The following is a 19120-nucleotide window of genomic DNA, read 5'->3' on the forward strand; positions in this document are numbered from 1 at the left end:
AGGGTACTCAAATGAAAGCTTTTAAAACCACCAATTATCAAAACAATGACAAAGATATAGTTGAATCAGACTTTGGTATGGATGAGACAAATGAAAATATTCCATGTTATTTTTCTCCAAGAAATTTAAACACATCAAGTTTACATCCTTCAAATTCTACACAATCATCTATTTCACAATCAAGCACTGTCACAGAAGATTTACAAACAAAATGTCGAAAACTGGGAATTCATTATGAGCCTGGACCAACTAATGAGCCCAATGCCTCCAAAAATCGTTGAAAAAAGAAATACTTGAACCAAATTAAAAAGGCCCAAGAGAAATTGAATGTAAAAGTTGATGATATTCCTCCTCCACCCCCCTTGCATGAAAATCCCCATTTCAATTATGCCATGGATGCAATACGTTCTTTTGAACTCAAAGAAATGGCATACAAATTCAATTTATGTAGCATCTGTCATGAAAGACGATTAGAAATGAAAATGGCATCCCAAGACATGTGTTTTAGATGTGCAAAAGAGAAAACATCCATAAAAATGTTCTCGTCTGATAATAACATGGATCCAAAATCTGTTCCCTCTGAATTACAAGACCTGACCATAGTTGAACAACAATTGATAAGTAGAATTTCTCCTGCCATCAATATCCATATGCTAAAGCATGGGGGGATAGCGTCCAGTGGACATTGTGTTACATTCCCTCAACAAATAAATGAACCTGCCACAGTTTTGCCCAAACTACCCTCTGAAATCAATATTCTAAAAGTCAAAAGAAAGGGAAAAAATGATAGTTCCAAAGAATATCGTGTTAGAAGATACACAGTCCAAAATGCTTTATTGTGGTTAAAAAACAACAATCCGGCTTATTCTGACATAACCATAAGTAATGATAGACTCAATCAATTACCCATTGACAGTTCTGTAAATCTTCAAACTCTTGAAGTAGATTCTTTTGAACAGAGTAGTAGAAAAAATGACATAGGTCCAGCCCCCCAACAAGTTGATCCTGGTCTTATAGATGGTCTCTCTGAATCCGGAGTTCTCATCCCCGAACCAAGTGTTGATATTCAGAGTGAGGTGCAAAATATAGTGGAAGATATAGTTGATCAAAATGAAAGTGCAAAATCAAAACAGTCAGTCTGTAGAATTCCATGGCCTACAAGGGATAATGTCCCAATCTCAGAATTTACAACAAAGTTCTTCTTTACTCTTGCTTTTCCATGTCTCTTTCCTTATGGCACTGGTGACTTCTATGTGAATCGGCCAGTGACTTGTTCATCTATGGCTCAGTGGGCTGATCACTTAATTTGGTACAAAGATGGTCGGTTTGCAAAACATTCTTATTTCAAGTTTATTGTCCATAACATTATTATAAGAAAAAGAACTCTTGAGCAAAGTACTTACATAGTAAAACAACAACTTGGGGATGAACACATGACAATTTCTGAACTTAAGGAGCAACTTCAAAATGGCAATAATAGCATCCCTGAAAAAATTCTTTATTTTGGTGCAAACTTGCGGGGAACGTCTCAGTATTGGGCTCAGAGAGCAAAAGAATTAAGAGCTTTAATTCAATATCAGATAAATGAGGGTAAAGGACTCCCATCTTTTTTCACCACAGGCAGCTGTGCTGAATATCATTTCAAACCTTTACACAGACTTTTAGAAATTTACACTTTAGAAACGACGGGGGAAAAAGTTGATCTTTCAAATCGTAGTGTTTTATTTTCAGCTCTTCAAGCAAATACGCATGCTGTTGCTCACTATTTTGAGCAAAGAACTAAGAATTACTTCCAAGAAGTTATGGCCCCTGTTTTCAATGTTGATACTTACTGGTATAGGCAGGAATTTGCTAAGTCACGTGGAATGATTCACTGGCATGGCTTATGTTGGCGTTCTGACAGGGAACCCCACAATTTAATGTCTTCCCTTATAGAAAAGGGACTTGCTGATGATGACTGTGCTGGACATTTGTCTCAATGGGCAAAGGACAACTTTGGCATGACAGCTTGCCATCCTGCTGGGAAGGATGAAAATGGAATTCCAAGGAGAGACCTATGGCCTCCTCCAGAGGGAACAGCACCTCCTCCTCCCGAAGAGAAAAATCCTCTTTTAAAGCTCTTAATTGATGTCAGTGACTCCCAGCAATCTCTGCTTGAGGACCATCTCCTTATGTCAAATAGAATTAACATACACCGATGTTCTGATTATTGCCTTCAGCTACCAAAAAACAGGTCAAAATCAGCCAAAAAAATTTGTCGCATGGAATTTGGAACAGAGGACAATCCAGGGATGCCCATTCGCAACACACCAGCTATAGTACGAGATAAAAATAATTCACTTCGACTGGAAATGGCCCGTGATCATCCTACAATTGTACAACATTCACAATTTCATACTCAAGGTTGGAGAGCTAATGGTGATATTTCTATTATTATTTCAAAAAGCAATCCAGAAAACCCCTCTGTTGATGAGATTATTGCTACTGAAAGATATGTTTCTGGTTACGCATGTAAAGGAAATCAGCCTACAGGTGCTCTGGTTGAACTTTTCCATGATTTGGCCTACAATCAAGATGAATGTTCCACAGCTAATGCAAAAAGTATTTGCACCAAACTTTTGATGAATACTGTCAAACGAGATATATCTAGTGTTGAAGCTTCATTGAATTGTCCTCTCTTCCACTCTTTCGTTGCAGTCACCAGTTTCAGTCTGTTAGTCTTACAGGATCCAGGGTACTTGAAAAAACTGGCTCTACTGTTACTAAACATACACCTCTTGATAAATACCTCCAAAGACCAGATAATGATAAGAGCTCTTGGTATCAATTCATATGTAAATCTGGCAAAGTTCCAGTTATATCCGGGAGTCAAATAAGAGCATCATGGCCCCTTACTGAAGATTATTGTAGAACCATGGTCTTACTTCATAAACCCAACTGGAGAAAAATTGAAGACCTAAAGAACACCAATGAGACATGGACGCAAGTATTTACCAATTTTTTAACTGTTGAATTTTGTCCAAACTTTGTTATCGCAGATGTTGAAAGGGCTAGGCAACATGAAGAATCTACATACTGCTCAGATGAAGAGGAAATCATAGACAGTTCCCCAACTGAACAACCGGAATGGATGGACCTGCTTGCACCAAATCCTGATTTTGACAATAACAACTGCCCAGATTTTGTATATGATGATGGAGGACATGATTATAATTGGAGTTCAGAGACTATTCCCTATCCTGAGGACAAAGGCATCAAGTTTATAGAAGGTCTCAATTTGCAGCTTGTAGATGAAAATGTCAGTAATACCCTCATTCTCCCAGATGTTTCACACCTTTCTTTGAATGATGAACAAACATTTGCTCATAATCTTGTCCTCAATGCTCTGCTCCAGTTTAAAAATGATCCCTTGAATTTTCAACCTTTGCGTATGATAGTTGCTGGTACAGCTGGTTCGGGAAAAAGTTTTTTGATAAAGTGTTTAGTAAAATCTATTAGAGAGCTGTTCATGTCAAACAAAGCTGTCCAAGTCCTTTGCCCCACTGGAAACAGTGCTAATCTTATTTCTGGTGTTACCCTACATAGTTTCCTTAAGATACCAACTGGGCCAAAATCATCGAAAGAAATGACACCTCCTATTGGCAGCACATTATCAAAGCTTCAAAGTGATTGTGAAGGTGTAAAGGTATTACTTGTTGATGAAAGATCTCTTGTTGGTTGCTCCACTCTGGGCTGGATGGAATACATGTGTCGTTATGGTATGAATAAAGGTTTAATGTCATCTTCTTCTTGGGGAGGATTACCTGTAGTTGTGTTTCTTGGCGATGATATCCAGCTCCCACCAGTCTGTGATTCTCCTGTTTACAATTGTAAAAGTACAAAACCCTCTTCCCTTCATGGTGCCTTAGTCTGGAAAGAATTTGTAACAGCTGTTACCCTGTCCACTATTATAAGACAAAAAGAGAGCCAGACACAACTGAAAGATGTTTTGATGTGTCTAAGAAATAACAGTCTCTCCAATGATGAAGCAAAGTGGCTTCAAAACTATCAGTGGGATAATTTGAAAAAGAGTCATGGGCAGCTCTTGCTAGACAAGATGATGCAAGATGGTTTGTTTGTTTTTCCAACACATGCAGCTGAGTGGGAGCACAACAAAGAGCAACTTCTTAAGGCCAATGAAACATCTCCAATAGCAAGAATACCATCAATTGATCAAGGTCAACATAAAGCTGTCACTAGTGATTCTGCAAATGGTCTTGTTAGCACTCTCTACTTGTGCAGGGGTGCCAGAGTAATGCTTACTGTTAATTTAAATGTAACTTATGGTCTATTCAATGGTTCAATGGGACAAGTTGTGGACATCATTTATTTAAATGGCAGGACTCCTGTGGAGGGACAACCAGATGTTGTTATGGTAAACTTTACCAAGTATACAGGCCCCCCATTTATTAACAGTCATCCACAACTTGTTCCAATTGTTCCTGTGGAAAGAAAAAAAGATTGTCATTGTTTCAATTGTAAACGTAAGCAATTTCCTCTTCGCCTTGGGTGGGGCACTACTATCCATAGATGCCAAGGTATGACAATTGGAGAAGGAGAGGCAAACCGTTACATTGTCATTCATCCTGGAGACAAAAAATTTGAAGCCAGAAATCCAGGAGCATTATTTGTAGCTCTTTCTAGAGCCAAATCAGCCGGTGGAGAAGATGAGGACCCTGATTTTGCCTGGCACCCCCATGTTCTGATAAATGAAGACCGCCTATGTCAAAAAGTATGCACTGAAACTACAAAGGCTCGTACAAATGAAATCAAAAGAATAGAAACAATCACTGAAAACACAAAACGAGCATATCCTCATCTCTTTAAAAAGTATCAGTTTCCCCCATATGAATTTCCAATACAGGAAGAATGAAGCTGTAAATTATACAGATTTGTTACATTAAAAATCAGTGGTGGGTGACATGCCAGTCACTAACCCGTTTTTAATTTGTAGCAATATAAATGTGCTTCATTTTTGCAAAAAAAAACCTGCTCAGTCCTATCGTATGTTCTCTTGCTGTTTGTAATTTGACAGTGTTGATGAATGAGAAAAAAATCTTCAATTTCTATGTGCATCTCAGCAAGCTGCCTCGATCCTCTCAGCCTGCCAACATTTTAGTCAGATTTTCCATAGTGGTTATTTTTCTCTCAATCTTTGCATACTGTTTACAGACAGACTTTGTGATGTACTTAAATAATAAGTACATGCAGTTTTATTTGTGGCTTCATAGTTCATATATTTGTGAACTTGTCTCAAGATTTTTTCTAGTGTCTTATACTCACACCAGAGTTGGCTTAGCAAAAGTTATAGTATATGGTTTTATTATTACATATTGAATATTCAGCTAATGCAGTGCAATAAGAATACATGTACAAATGTTTGTTATATGTTTTGAATTTTCAGTGTATGTAAAACCCCCTATAGATTATGAAAGCATTTTTTATGCCATTTCACTTGTGCAGGGATGTTTTCTAGTGCTGCCTATACCAGTTGACTCATTAAAAAGTCATAATTTATATAGGTTTCATTATCTATTGAATAGTCAAAGGAATAGTAATATAATAATGTTTGTTAATATCCATTTTGAAGTTGGTTACATGCAGTGCATGTCAAACATTGTAAATATAGACAACTTCTGTATGCATCACCAAATTTACTTGTGTGTTGATCTTCTATCTTTTTACCCATACCAGTTTGCTCTGCAAAAGTCATATCTCTGTAGAGTTGTTGAACCCATACATGTACCTGATATAGTGCATGCATGTATTTGTATACTTAATTTCTGCCTATACCAGTTGACTCAACAAAAGTAATTGCACTATGTACCAGTTACATAGGTCCCACTTGACTTATCTCTTTAAATTTGTTGTACCAATACATTTACCTGATCTAGTGCATACATGCATACATGTATGCCTGCCTATACCAGTTGACCCAAAAAAGTAATTGCATGGTTACATGATACACTATAGCTTTTGGTGACTACTCTAACTTTCCTTTCACAATGTAAAATAAAATAATAGTTCATAAAACAATTCTGATATTCTAGTTGTGACACTCCAGATACATCTGAAATACTTCTACCAGCTCTTGTGCAACCGTTTAGCTCTCTGACTGCCAATTATATCCGACCATCTTTGTTCCCATTTCTTCATTGATGTTGTTAAAGTGACTGTATTTTCCATATATGTACAATTTAGCAAACGTTTTCCTTCAGAAAAAAGTTCTGTGTGAGAGTGTGTTTTTAAGTTTTTCATTATTTTTCCATGTTATACAATTAACTGGTACATGACTCTCAAATAATGTTCTATGTTCATGTTGCTACGTTAAAACTCCAGTGGTGGGTGACATGTCAGTCACTATCCCTGAGTTTTGTGTAGTATTTGAATACTTTGACAAAGCTATCATACAGTAATTTTCATTTTCATGAGAATTTCTTATAGGTGAAACATAGTTATCAAATTATCAATGTTTAAGCTTTAATAATATATATAAACTTCCTTTTTTCAACATGTTCTTGGGATGCCAAAAGTATACCTGTAGATGCACAATATGTACTTGTACTTGTATATACATGCATAAATTCTTTTCTTCAACATCATCTTCCATATCTACATGCATATATATTACATTTACAGTACTTAAAATCAGATAGTACACCAGATTTGCATTACTTATTAATACTATATAACTATAATACTTTTCACAACAGTTGCACCAGGGAGGAACTTTTTTTCACAATTGTTTTCATATATATGTAAATAAAATGTACAGTTTTCATCCTTTTCCACCCTAGAATGCCCCAAATATATGGTCTTTTTAATGAAATTTCAACGCATCTTCTATCATTATCATCCATCAAATATAATTACTATGGTCGCTTTGTTCTCTTAGAAATGAATAGTAAAAATATTGCTTACCACTATATTTCTAAAAATAAATCAATGCATTGTAGAGACAGTTGGGTTTGTTAAGTTTACAATAATCTCCATTTAAATGCATACATGCATATGCATGTATGGAGCAGGATACTTTACGGCAATTAATTAAAGATGGTTAATCCATATCAAATTCAGTGTTCTTTGGGGAAGATAAAAACTGGAGAATTTGTGATAAAATTATATCAACTTTCATTCTCTTTTCATAATATTTTCTTTTTGCAGAAAATGCGTCACTTAGTTTTTGCTACTGACTCAAGAGGTTCAAAACTGAAAAGTTATTTGGAGAAAGAAGAACCATTTGACTTTCATAGTGACAATATTGTGATTGTTCGTCCTGGTGGCAAACTTTCAGACATCAGAGAATTGGTCAAAACAAAAGTAGATAGTATCATGAGAATAGATAAATTATTTACAATCTGGATTTTTCTTGCAGGAGGTATATGTAATTTAACAAGTAAAATAACCCACTCTGGTGGTACTGAAATCCAGTACATTCGATCTGATCAAAATGTACAGTCTGTTATTTTACAATTTAGGGATTTCTTCAACTATTTCCAGTCTATTGAAAATGTATTTGTTAAAATAGCATGTATTCCATGTGCCTGCATAGAAAAGTATTTACAATTCAATATTTCAAAAGGGAAACTTTTTTATTCCATTTTTACACCAGAAGAAAGGCAAATGCAACATAAATACTTAGAGGAAGATGTTAAAGAAATTAATACATCATTATTCCAATTCACCTTCCCAGTTCGGTGGGACAGGGATATTTTGATTTGTAAAAGGAAAAAATCAGGAAGGAACAAAAACATGTTTAAAAAAATTGTAAAATTGTCTTTTAAGCACCTTTATGATGGAGTACATCCAGATTCTGAATTGTCAGACAAATGGTTCCATTTTATGTGTTTAAGTTTGTCTTCTTCTGTTAATTCAAATGCAAATGTTTTAATTGAAGACAATGATTCTGACCAAGAATCAGGATCTTGGGATTTTAAAAGAAGTAAATAATCTTGATCACTTTTAAGAAGAAAAAACCCCAAAACTTAAAAAAAAGAACAAAGCAAACAAAAAACAAAAAAAAAGGAGAAAGAAACATTAATCATTATTATATTATCTTGTGCTGATTACTTGCGGTCGGTGACATGTCAGTCACTAACTGCAGTAACAAATTTGAACATTATTGTGGCTTAACATTGTTATATTAAATATGTTATGTATATATAAATTTGTACTTCATTTCATTTGAGCAGAGACATAAATAACATAATAATTATTTATGTCTCTGATTGGAGTTTGTGCATTACCATTTCCAACAATGCTAATGAAACCAGAGTAAGATAAAAATATGTAATATTTCTGAACACAATAGAGTCTAGCATCAAAGTTAAATTTGCATTTGTATCCTATCATTTGTAACTTTCTTAATATCAATATCAAGTAAATATACATGTATGGCGGAATAATTAAATGGGGCAGTGGAGAAAACTTGACGAAGCAAGGTAAGATTTTCAGTTATAAATCAAATATATCAACTTAAAAAACCATTTATTGGACTTTACTCTTACAGTACTCTAAGAACAATATTTACTCCAATTCCAGACAAGGATTCAAAATTTCCAGATGTTACAGTACCTTACCCTGTTATCTACATTGAAGACGAGTGTCCTTGTGTTGAGTATTGCAACTTCTACTTCTATCATATAGTACAATATGTTTGTAACTGTTTATGTCAACAGTAAATAATATAAAAGGGTCCCATTTATATGTACTTATATATACTGGCTTCGCCCTCCAAACGGTTACACCGTAAAACATATTAGGCATCCTCTATACAATGATGTGTGAAGATTTTATCTTTATACGATACTATTTAAAAATTGGTTGAAATCGGGGGCAGATATTTGATGATACCGCACATAGTCCTTTAGACAGTAAAAACAATAACGATGTAAGCGACATACAGTCAATGTTACCTCTAAAGTTCACCTCAGTACACTTTCAATCAAAAATAATCGTGTGACGTCACAAACGTTTACACATTGATCCGATATATTTTTTCGGAGTCAGTAAATTTTGACCCACAATTCATAGTACCAATGGTTTCCAACCTCACGTTCCAACATCACGTTCTCCCGAGAATCAAAGTAAAACCTTTGAAAAGCTTATAAGATGTGTAATTTTAAGAACATCATGCTTTTTAAGTAAATAAAACAGTATACTTCGCATACTTTTATTTCTCAGGGGAGTTTTAAAGAGTAAGACGACACTTAACCAACGTCAGCTTTGGCGTCACAATAAGCACTGATAAGGGGAAATTACTCTAATTGAAGTTATTGTAAATCTGCTGAAATGACCAAAATCCTCTCAAAATCTTGCAAAGGCTAAGATAAAGAACAGCTGACGAATAAGGACATTTCTTCAGATACAGGAAACAGTTGTAAATTGCACTAATTTGGATGAATGCTCACAAATATTTTATTCACTATAATTACGGTAATTTCCTGAAACGTAACGTTATACGTAGCAGCGCCTTTTTTTAAAGGGGGTGGATGGCAGCCTCATCCAAAAAATCTTTGCAAGCAAAAAGAAAATAAATCATGAAAATTCTAATCCATCAGCTCTTTAGCAGTTCAATGGTTTCTTTATTTTCACTTCCATTTATTACATGCGTTCTTTTAACATGATAAGCAAATATTTTTAAGCGTAAATTAAAAATAAAATTAAACATTAATTGGGTCATTATCAAAATATGCAGACTTTTGAAAAATGTAAAACATGAGAAAATTATTGCTGAAAAAATTACTTTGAATGCAAAAAACACATTTAACAAACAATGAAGTATAACACATTAAAATTTGCAAACATTGGGATCTACCATTTGATTGATAATTAGACTGAAATTTAATGAACTGTGAACATTTTGTCAGTGGTGTAACAGGTATATAGTATAGGAAAAAATTCTAAAATAAAATAAAATAATTCTTTTAAAATGATGGACATAAAGTTTATATCAACAAAATTCATTTAAAGTTATTAGAATTAGATAACAGAAAATATTTGACACATTTACATAGTGACCAACATAACATTTGAGACAAAGTCTTGATGTTACTCAACAAATTTTTAATTTGAGCATTAAAAAGAACACAACTGGATTTTTCTTTCAATGGAGCATAAAAAAGACATTACTATAAATGCACTGGTGTTTTCAAATATACATGTATTATTGTCAGTTAATTTTATTTGGAGAAAAATGTACATGTTACACCACTGATTAATATGTTTACCCACTGACATAAAAGTTACACCACTGACCTAGCGATAATAAATAAGAGATAAGCGTGTTAAATTTTGTAAAATAAACAAATTTCTATTTTTGATTGCATTTAAAACATGATAAATTTGATCTTAAATAAAAGTTTTCGTGCCTCATTCTTTCATAATCTGAAGATAGACACACTGTTACACCACTTATAATCAGTGCTACACCACTGACAGAAATATTGCATGTAGATGTTTTTTTTACATGAATTCACTCATTCTTGAAGTTATATTTTCTACTATTGGCATCCACACACTTATATCCACCTTGTACCGAGTTCGAACTTTCTTTGCCTCATCAATCTCACAAATGACATCGTCAATACTATACCAGCTCACATTTTGGACAATAAAATTGAATTTTCTCCAATTTTCTCCAAAATCAATGCATACAACGCATATGCACTTCCTCTTTGTCTATATATGTTTGTTGAAGCTCAGCTACATTGTAGCATTTGTTACCTTTAAGCATTTGAAAGATTTTAGTATAACACAATAGGGAATGTGAAATGTCAGTGGAATAACATATCTTATAATACACTGTAAGTCATTAAAAAATTGGATTTTTTAATAAAAATAAAATGTGGATTATTTCATTTCTTTATTAGAATAAATTTGTTTTTACTTTTATCTTTTAATCAAGTATTTAAATGAGTAAAACATAATTAGAGCATACAAAATGTCAATGGTGTTTCAAATAATGTCAATGGTGTAACAGGTCTCATTTTCCAGATTAAGAAAACACAATTGCAATTAAATAGTCAAGCTTTCTTTATTGTGACAGTGTTTAACTTGTAAAATTGATAAATAACAATTGTTTAAAATGTTCAAAATATAAATGAAATGGAAGAAAAAGTAAAATAATTAAATAATTTCATGTGGTGTAACAGTTTTTTCAGTGGTGTAACAACAATTTTTGGTTACACCACTGACCGTTATACCACTGATGTATCCATAGTAAATGTAGCAGTATGACCCAAGAGAACAGATACTACACAAAGCTACATAGCCTATGTTATAATGTGATAAACATTAATCATTTGTGTGAAAAACTTTTTTGTTCTTTCATAATAGAAAACCTTAAATAGCACGTTATCCCACTGACACAGTTTACATTGTATTTTTCGGAGCATACTAATATTTTCTGAAATCAATCAATCAATGATAATCACAATCACTTTAAAGGAGGAGATGCAGTGCAATGAATATTTAAATATTAAAATCTTTATTATTTAACAACATTGTATCTGAGATTAAACTATTGTTCTACATATAAATAAATAAATTATAACAAATCTTATAAACTATGAATAATGAAAATTTACTGAAAAATAGGTATGTTTTATTTTTTGGCATTCAAATTTGACGTTGTTAATTTTATTTTCTTAATTTATTATAATTCATTGTTTGATCACATGCTGTGCTCGCCCCAACGGTCGCACCGTTAAACATATTAACTAAAGAACAAATTTTAAGTTAATTCATATTATTCGATATAGCATGAATGATTACTATAAAATATTTTAAGGTTTTTTGTGTAATTCATATAAAATTACCTTTAAGTTTAAAGCAGATTCTACTTTAATTTATTCCATTTTTAAGGTAGCTCTATACTTGGCACTAAATGGGCCCAACCATTATAAGCTTTGCTTTAAATGATAGATATATACATTCTAGCAATACATATACAAAAGAAAATATATGTATGTTTACATGCTAGTTTGTTTTCTATCACCTCTCGCCCCTTGCGAAAATTACTGACAATGATAACATTTGACAGACGTCCTTTTTTCCTAAAAATCTATACTTACAAAGTAAGACATTTTGCAAATAAACTACAAAATGCCTGCACCAGAATAACTGGTTACACCTTTGGTATTTCAACACGTGTGAGATGATATCCGTAAGCTATAATTGAATTTTAAATGATAAAACTTATTTTCATTTTCGATAAACAAGTAAATATTTTCGTTCTTTACATTATCATTCAATATCATTTTTATCGCAAGCATATTTTAATATGCAAACTACCGCTGACTTGGATCCGCCAAAGTGTGTCCACCACCATTTTTGCTATTTCGGGCTTTTGATTTTTATTTTTTTCTTCAAAAATGGAAGTAAGTTTTTAGTTTATTTCTCCATAATTCATCATATCACACGTGTTGAAATACCAAAGGTATAAGCAGTTACTCTTGGGCAAGTGTTTCTTAGTTTATTGGCAAATCGCTTAAAATTGTCTTAATTTATAAGTATAGGTTTTGTTCTGTATGTTATGGATATATGCAGAAAACAGTTCTGTATGAAGAAATATCGGAGAGTTAAATGATTGTTTGTATAGCAACACAGGTACTAACAATTTATTTAAACAATAAAATGCTTTCTTGGTGAGTTGAATTGAACATATTTTATTTAAGGAATGAATTTAATTTCTGCCTATGTTATACGATATAACATAACTTGGGGCAATTTACGCTTTATAAACCGCGAAGCGGTTTATAAAAAAGCGTAAACTGTTCCAAGTTATGTTATACGCGTATAATATAGGTAGAAATTAAATTTATTCCTTATAATTTAATTTTCTACTATTCAAATCAGATAATAAGGCCCATTAATTAGTTAAAATATGTTAATTTGTACAAAGTTTAAACGTAACGTCAAGCGGATTAATACGTTTCGCACGCGCGTCTTATTGTGACGTAGGCAAGTTATGTTATACGATATATATGAATTTGTTTAGCCAATCAAATGAGGCGTTACAATCAGAATTAAATTAATGACTAATGATGCCAAAAGGACACAAGTTCTAAAACCTTGGAGAGTCCTCTTCTTGTTGTACATAATATATTACAGTGCCATACAATGCCTACATTTCAACAGCATACTCTAGTTGTGGTTTTTTAATGATACATATATTTGTGCCAAAATATCTCTGAATACAGTAAATTTGAGTTTTAACAATGATGTCTATGTGATTAGACAAAACTTAAATTTGAAGATAACAATACCCCCAGATGCTTGTGTTTACCTTTATGTCCATGAAACATAAAGATAAGTTTATTAAAGTTGATAAACAGTTGAATATAAGGAATTTTTTTTTTAATATTATGAGGTGATAATTTCGGTCGGGGCGTGATCAAATTTATCACAAAGCCCTTTGGATTTTAATGGATTTGATCATGCCCCGACTGAAATTATCACCTAATAATACTCAAGGAATGATTCCCTATTCCTTAAAGAAATGTTCTCACAAAAGTGTATTTAACAACCCCTGTGTTTCTTGAATTCGACTGCTCGGGGAACCATTATAATAAATGCGTTTTATGAATGAATGTTTATTTCTCTCAAACCATATCAATGGTACATGATGTACAAAAACATATATATTTACAAATGTATAGATGCATGGTCAATTTAGGAAGAGTACAGAGTTAAATAAATCGAGCTAATAATTTTTTTAATAAATATGGAAAAATTTTTAAATGATTAATATCTATGGTATACTAGTACATATGATTCCCAAATTTATAAGTGTTAACATTTGATGAGTATTTTTCTTCAATTAATTTGCTGCGGAATAAAGAAAATGCCCGGCATTCCATAACATAGTGGCGATCGTCACCCAAAGTGTAATTATTACATAATGAACAGATTCTATGTTACTCCAACTTCCAGTTTCAATTGGTACTTTATGATTACCGTTTCTAAAATTTGTAAATATGAATCTAAAATCGTTTGGAAGTTTCTTTAGATAAATTTCCTATCCAAAGCCTTTCCTTAGGGATTCTGTAATTCAAACATTTGGGTGATTTTTCTACATTTCTGAACCAATCTTGTCAAAACTGATTTATGAGCGTCTTTTAAAAAAAAAAAGATTTCAGCCAATTCATACCAGAAAAAAAAATGATTAATCCAGACATAGGAAAGTATATCTCTCATATATTTTAACCATGGGTGCATAAACGAACCCTCAGAAAAACATTTATAAGAATAGCGATACATTATACATTATTTTAAAATGTTTGTGACATCATCTTGTGATATGGGGCAATTACATGTAGATCGGAACACTAATTAGCGCTACTTGCAAAAAGTTTTCATCAAAACATCGTCAAGGTTATAACCTATTCCTTAACATATTTTAAACTTTAATGTTATCATTTTGATGTGTTATTTATAAATGATTGTTGTACAGATATGCCCTATTCAAAAGAGCGGATAATTTCTTTTTGATAAATGTTACTCTTTATGTTGCATGTACTATGATATTACGATGCATATATAATCATGCAATTTACTTACAGTTTTGTTTACAAACTTCCACAAAAAATGCAGTGGAAGATACATGTAGAAACATATGTATATGATAATCCATGGTAAACTAAGTCACAATTACAAATTCCCATGGTGCTATTTATGACCGGCTGATCGAGAATTACTGTAGATTCCTGTTCACTGATTGTATTGTAAAAAAAAATTAGGAAAACTTTTTTTTTTTGGAATTGCAACCCTTTCCTGTTTATCTTTATAGAAAAAGAAAACTTTTATTTTTTGCTTACCCAGGTTTTTTTAAAATTATTTTATGAAAAATAAAAACATGTAATTCATACAGCATTCTTAAATACGTATTTAAAAGTTGCATATATGCTATATGATTTGCATGTTTCTTTGAAGTGAAGGATTAACCCGTCTAACTCTAAGTTTTCTTAAGCGCAAAAAAATAGACAGTAAACAGAGGAATTAAAAAGATACAACATCAGAAGGTCAGCTTTAGATTTTCATTGAAAACATTGTTTACTGAGCGTTGAATTTAATGCCTTACAGGAATACAATGCCCTAATCCTGACCAGACAGACGCGCAGACAGAGTTGACCCCCAGCTGACCCCTTTTTTCTTCGCGATGTCGATTTCAAAAGGGAAATGCGTCAGCTACCTAATTTAAACATGACTGCCTAAAATTTCTGAAATCTTTTAAAAATAACTGTCGAGAAAAATACACCAATATCAATTCTGAAAGTGTGCAACATACAAAGTTACCTCCCTTTGTGAGCGCGTTACTCTTCCCACGCTCTTGGTTTGAATAATTTTAATGAATGAAGAGGTTCATACAGTACGAAGGTACGTGTGGGGAAAAAGCGCGGCATTTGGATTTGAGGTCTCTCCAACGAGAATTAAATTCTTTTTTAAAAACCACAAAAACAAGGTTTAGAACCAATCAAAATTAAGATATAATCCTGAATTATCCAGACCTTGAATAAAGGGTCTGTCTGGGACAGGCTACATTATACGTAGTACTCTGTGAGAGCGCCGGGATTCACACCATCCCATACAATGTCCGCAGGTAGGCACCCAGCTATATCTAGTTATCTAGATATCTACCTTTGTTTTTATAGCATTGCTGTACAGTAGTCGGACTTGATGGTCAGTTTGAGTTTCATAGGTGTGCCAATATTTCTGGAATTCATCAGAAATGCAAGTGTCTAATAAGTTACAGGAAAGGTGTTAAGAGTTTCATTGATATCTGTATATTTGTAAGACCAAAAAAAGACAAAATTATTTTAATATTTGACTTATTAATTTACATTAGTCATTATTGGATAGATGATGATGATGATGATGGTGATGATGATGATGTTATGGTTTATGCAACTAGAGATACTGTCAAAAACTGAGAGCTTGAAAAAACTTTCCTGATCCTTATGATGGGTCTACCTTAATTGGTGGCTAATTACATGTTAATTACTGTGGCGTCGGAAGCAAATTGAAAAGGGGGGCTAGACTTATCAGAAATCTTGACAAGCCAAAAAAATTTAAAAAGGGGGTTTAAGGTTAAGGTTAGGTATAACTTTGCAAAAATAAAGTGGGAGGGGCCGGGGGGGGGGGGTAGCCCCGGTTCCGACGTCCATGAATCATATCTATTCTACGGAAACCCTGCATCAGAGATGTCTTGATCTACTCATATACATCAATTATACGACTCTCGGATCCCCCCCCCCCCCCTTTGATATAAATACTTATGATCCTTACCTGTGTTGTGATTGTAACATGTACCTGTATCACATATACCAGTGACGAAACTTCACAATGTATAGATTCGATTCCGAAGACCTGTGAATTTATAATTAATTGAAGACAATTCATACGTGTGTTCCTGTGTACACATACGTCTGCATAAGTGTTATCACTTCCACACTTTACCGATCCTTCAAAGAATAACATTTCAAAGAAAGAGTGCAAATTAAAGTTTTATTTTATTTCAACATATTCCAGTTAACCTGCACGGTATTTATTACAATAACAGTGGTTGGCATAAATTACCATGACGTCATTCACATACATTTTAACCAATAACCACTTAAAATGTTTAAAACACCTCAGTATTGGTTTTTTTTTCTTAGACGTATATGATTATATATACATGTTTAGTACATACTAATAATTTGAAAAATACCTTACATACATACTTGTAGAAATGTCTACATATCATATAGGCCTACTACAATTCGTGTTTTTATAGGGGGTGGGGAAGTAAATACACGTAGTATCAACCTTATGCAAACAATCTGACAGCCGCGGAAGTAAATGTGGTTTTGTGGGAGAGTGGGAATGTTCTGTTCATTGCAATACAAGATTATTTGCTCGGCAGATATTTGAATTTAGTAAGGAGTGTGATTAGATTGACCATATCTTAGTTGATCATAATTTATTTAAATCTGTTGCACATAAAGCTGAAACATTCCTTCTGATTCATATATCCTTTGCTATGGTGATTAACCAGAACTTCCGATCGGGTGTACAATTAATTTCGTTTATACCCTCATCCAGAAAACTTTCACATGCAAGCAGTCTGAATAATGAAATATCTATGTCTTTTTATCATCTAGTTAAGAATTTACGTTTATATGTTTTTATTATATATATATATATATATATATATATATATATATATATATATATATATATATATATATATATATATATATATATATATATATATATATATATATATATATATGTATGAAAAGTCAAAAAGTTGATTTAGTTTTTTTAATTATGAATTTTCATTAACAATCATAAATCATAAATTGAAAATTTGAAATTAACTTATATATTTATCTACAAGAGTCTACGGGGGTTGATCCAATAGTATAATGTCACAGATGCGATAAATCTGAATAATCGGCGTAAAGTGACAAAAAATTGTGCTTTGATATACCTACCTATTTTAACCCAGATCTGAAAATGTTAATGCATTTTTAGATTATTTCTTAAGATAATATATTTTATAGATCGTGAGGTACATGTAACGATAGTCGTCGCACGCTAGCGACGTCATTTCTGGATCTCCGGCTTTCAGGCAGATTTTTATAATTTAGTTCTTTATATAAAAAATTGTTGCCACGATGCTCTATTCTATTCGCATTTTTTTTCTCATTAAGTAAATAATTACTCCTTTTGTGATCGATGGAATAGTGTATTCGATTATTTAATATGTGGTCAGTTATGTTTACGGCTCTGTCTTTTACTAATTAACAATTTTTAATTGTCAATGAGTCCATGACTAAGACTCTTTGACAATTAAAAATTGTTAATTAGTAAAAGACAGCTCTTCAAAAAGTCTTGAACTATATATAGTATAACTGGTGACATATACATGTACAGTATAATTTTAATCTAAAATAAAAAAAAATTAAAAAGACCTAAATTCATGACACGGCGATGTCATGTATATATCATGTTATAAACAATAATATCTTTTAATTATTTTACGAAATTTAATCAAATTTTAAAATTTTGATGTGGCAAATGTTGATATTTTATTTTATAAATACAATACAGCGCCCATGAGAAGCTTGGTGCATACTGTGACCTTACTTTTGGATCACCCTTTGTATTTTATTTTTTACGAATTAATGTGCCAAACACATTCCTCTAAGACAATACATTTCTTCTATTCGGCTCGCTTACGTGCATTACTAAAATGTCTAAAATGTTACTGATCAAAGTTATCATCTTTTCTTAATCATACTTTATTTGCTTTATGTTTTAAAAAAGTTTTCAGAATGTAAACCCAACAAATTTAACATCGGCAGAAAAACATTTCTTTCGGCACTTATCAATATTGAAAAGTTCAGTTTCAAAGTTAAACAAGGCGCAAGATTTTTACTCAATATTTTGATCATACAATTGTTATGAGGACGCATGATTTACAACTATCTACGAGATACTAACATGGGATGAACTGGGATTTTTTTTTCTAATGTTCAAAAATTGTGTTCAAACCTTTTTTGTAATGTATTAAATAATTTTCAATAAATGCGGTATTCACGTGTTTAGAAAAAAAATGTATTTTTGGAGAACTACTGTAAATTCCTATACAAAATAAAGGCCCACCAACAGACAACTATGAACCTAGTTGTTCTGGTATTTTTTTTTATACATAAAAATATTCAAACATGTTACCAATAAAGAATTAGTTTTTGTTCCTATACAATGTATATATATATGTCATTCTAATTTGAGCAGGATTTTTAGTACAATAATTACTATGAAAGAAAGCTAGTACATGTATTTGCTTCATTAAGCGCATGATTATTTTAGAAATAAAATACCCATCATAAATGAATAAATTTTTTAAATCTAAAACGTGTTTAGTTCAGTATACATACTTTAATGTTCTTACTTCATAATGACATTTTAAAAAAATAGCAAATCCAATTTCTAGAGAGAGGTCGAGAAATCAAATTTAGTCATATTACCAAAAATATGTCCCCCCCCCCCCCCCATCCTCTTGGCAAATTTAAATATCCCTCGAAACCCC

General features: G+C 32.4%; 1 protein-coding gene and 1 long non-coding RNA gene across 4 annotated transcripts in view; one reads left to right on the forward strand and one right to left on the reverse strand.

Moving 5' to 3' along the window:
* The window catches only part of LOC136270889 (uncharacterized), a 27746-nt gene that overhangs the window by 5795 nt on the left and 2831 nt on the right, over nucleotides 1-19120 (reverse strand). The window contains exon 1 of one of the 2 annotated variants that reach the window (XR_010708762.1): nucleotides 16327-16494. The exons of the other annotated variant lie outside the window; for it this stretch is intronic. This is a non-coding gene — a long non-coding RNA (uncharacterized lncRNA). Of the gene's footprint in view, nucleotides 1-16326; nucleotides 16495-19120 lie in introns of those variants that run through there. 2 annotated transcript variants of the gene reach the window in all.
* LOC105322582 (kelch-like protein 26) overlaps nucleotides 15534-19120 on the forward strand; it is a 13277-nt gene continuing 9690 nt past the window's right edge. Inside the window, exon 1 of one of the 2 annotated variants that reach the window (XM_011421398.4) lies at nucleotides 15534-15640. Coding sequence is in view for 1 of the 2 variants with exons in the window: in XM_011421395.4 (XP_011419697.3) it covers nucleotides 15631-15640 (10 nt within the window). In the remaining variant the exon portion in view is untranslated. The remainder of the gene's footprint in view (nucleotides 15641-19120) is intronic. The other variant, XM_011421395.4, reaches the window with a different exon arrangement.

Source organism: Magallana gigas, chromosome 8, assembly GCF_963853765.1.
Source record: "Magallana gigas chromosome 8, xbMagGiga1.1, whole genome shotgun sequence".
NCBI lineage: Eukaryota > Metazoa > Mollusca > Bivalvia > Ostreida > Ostreidae > Magallana > Magallana gigas.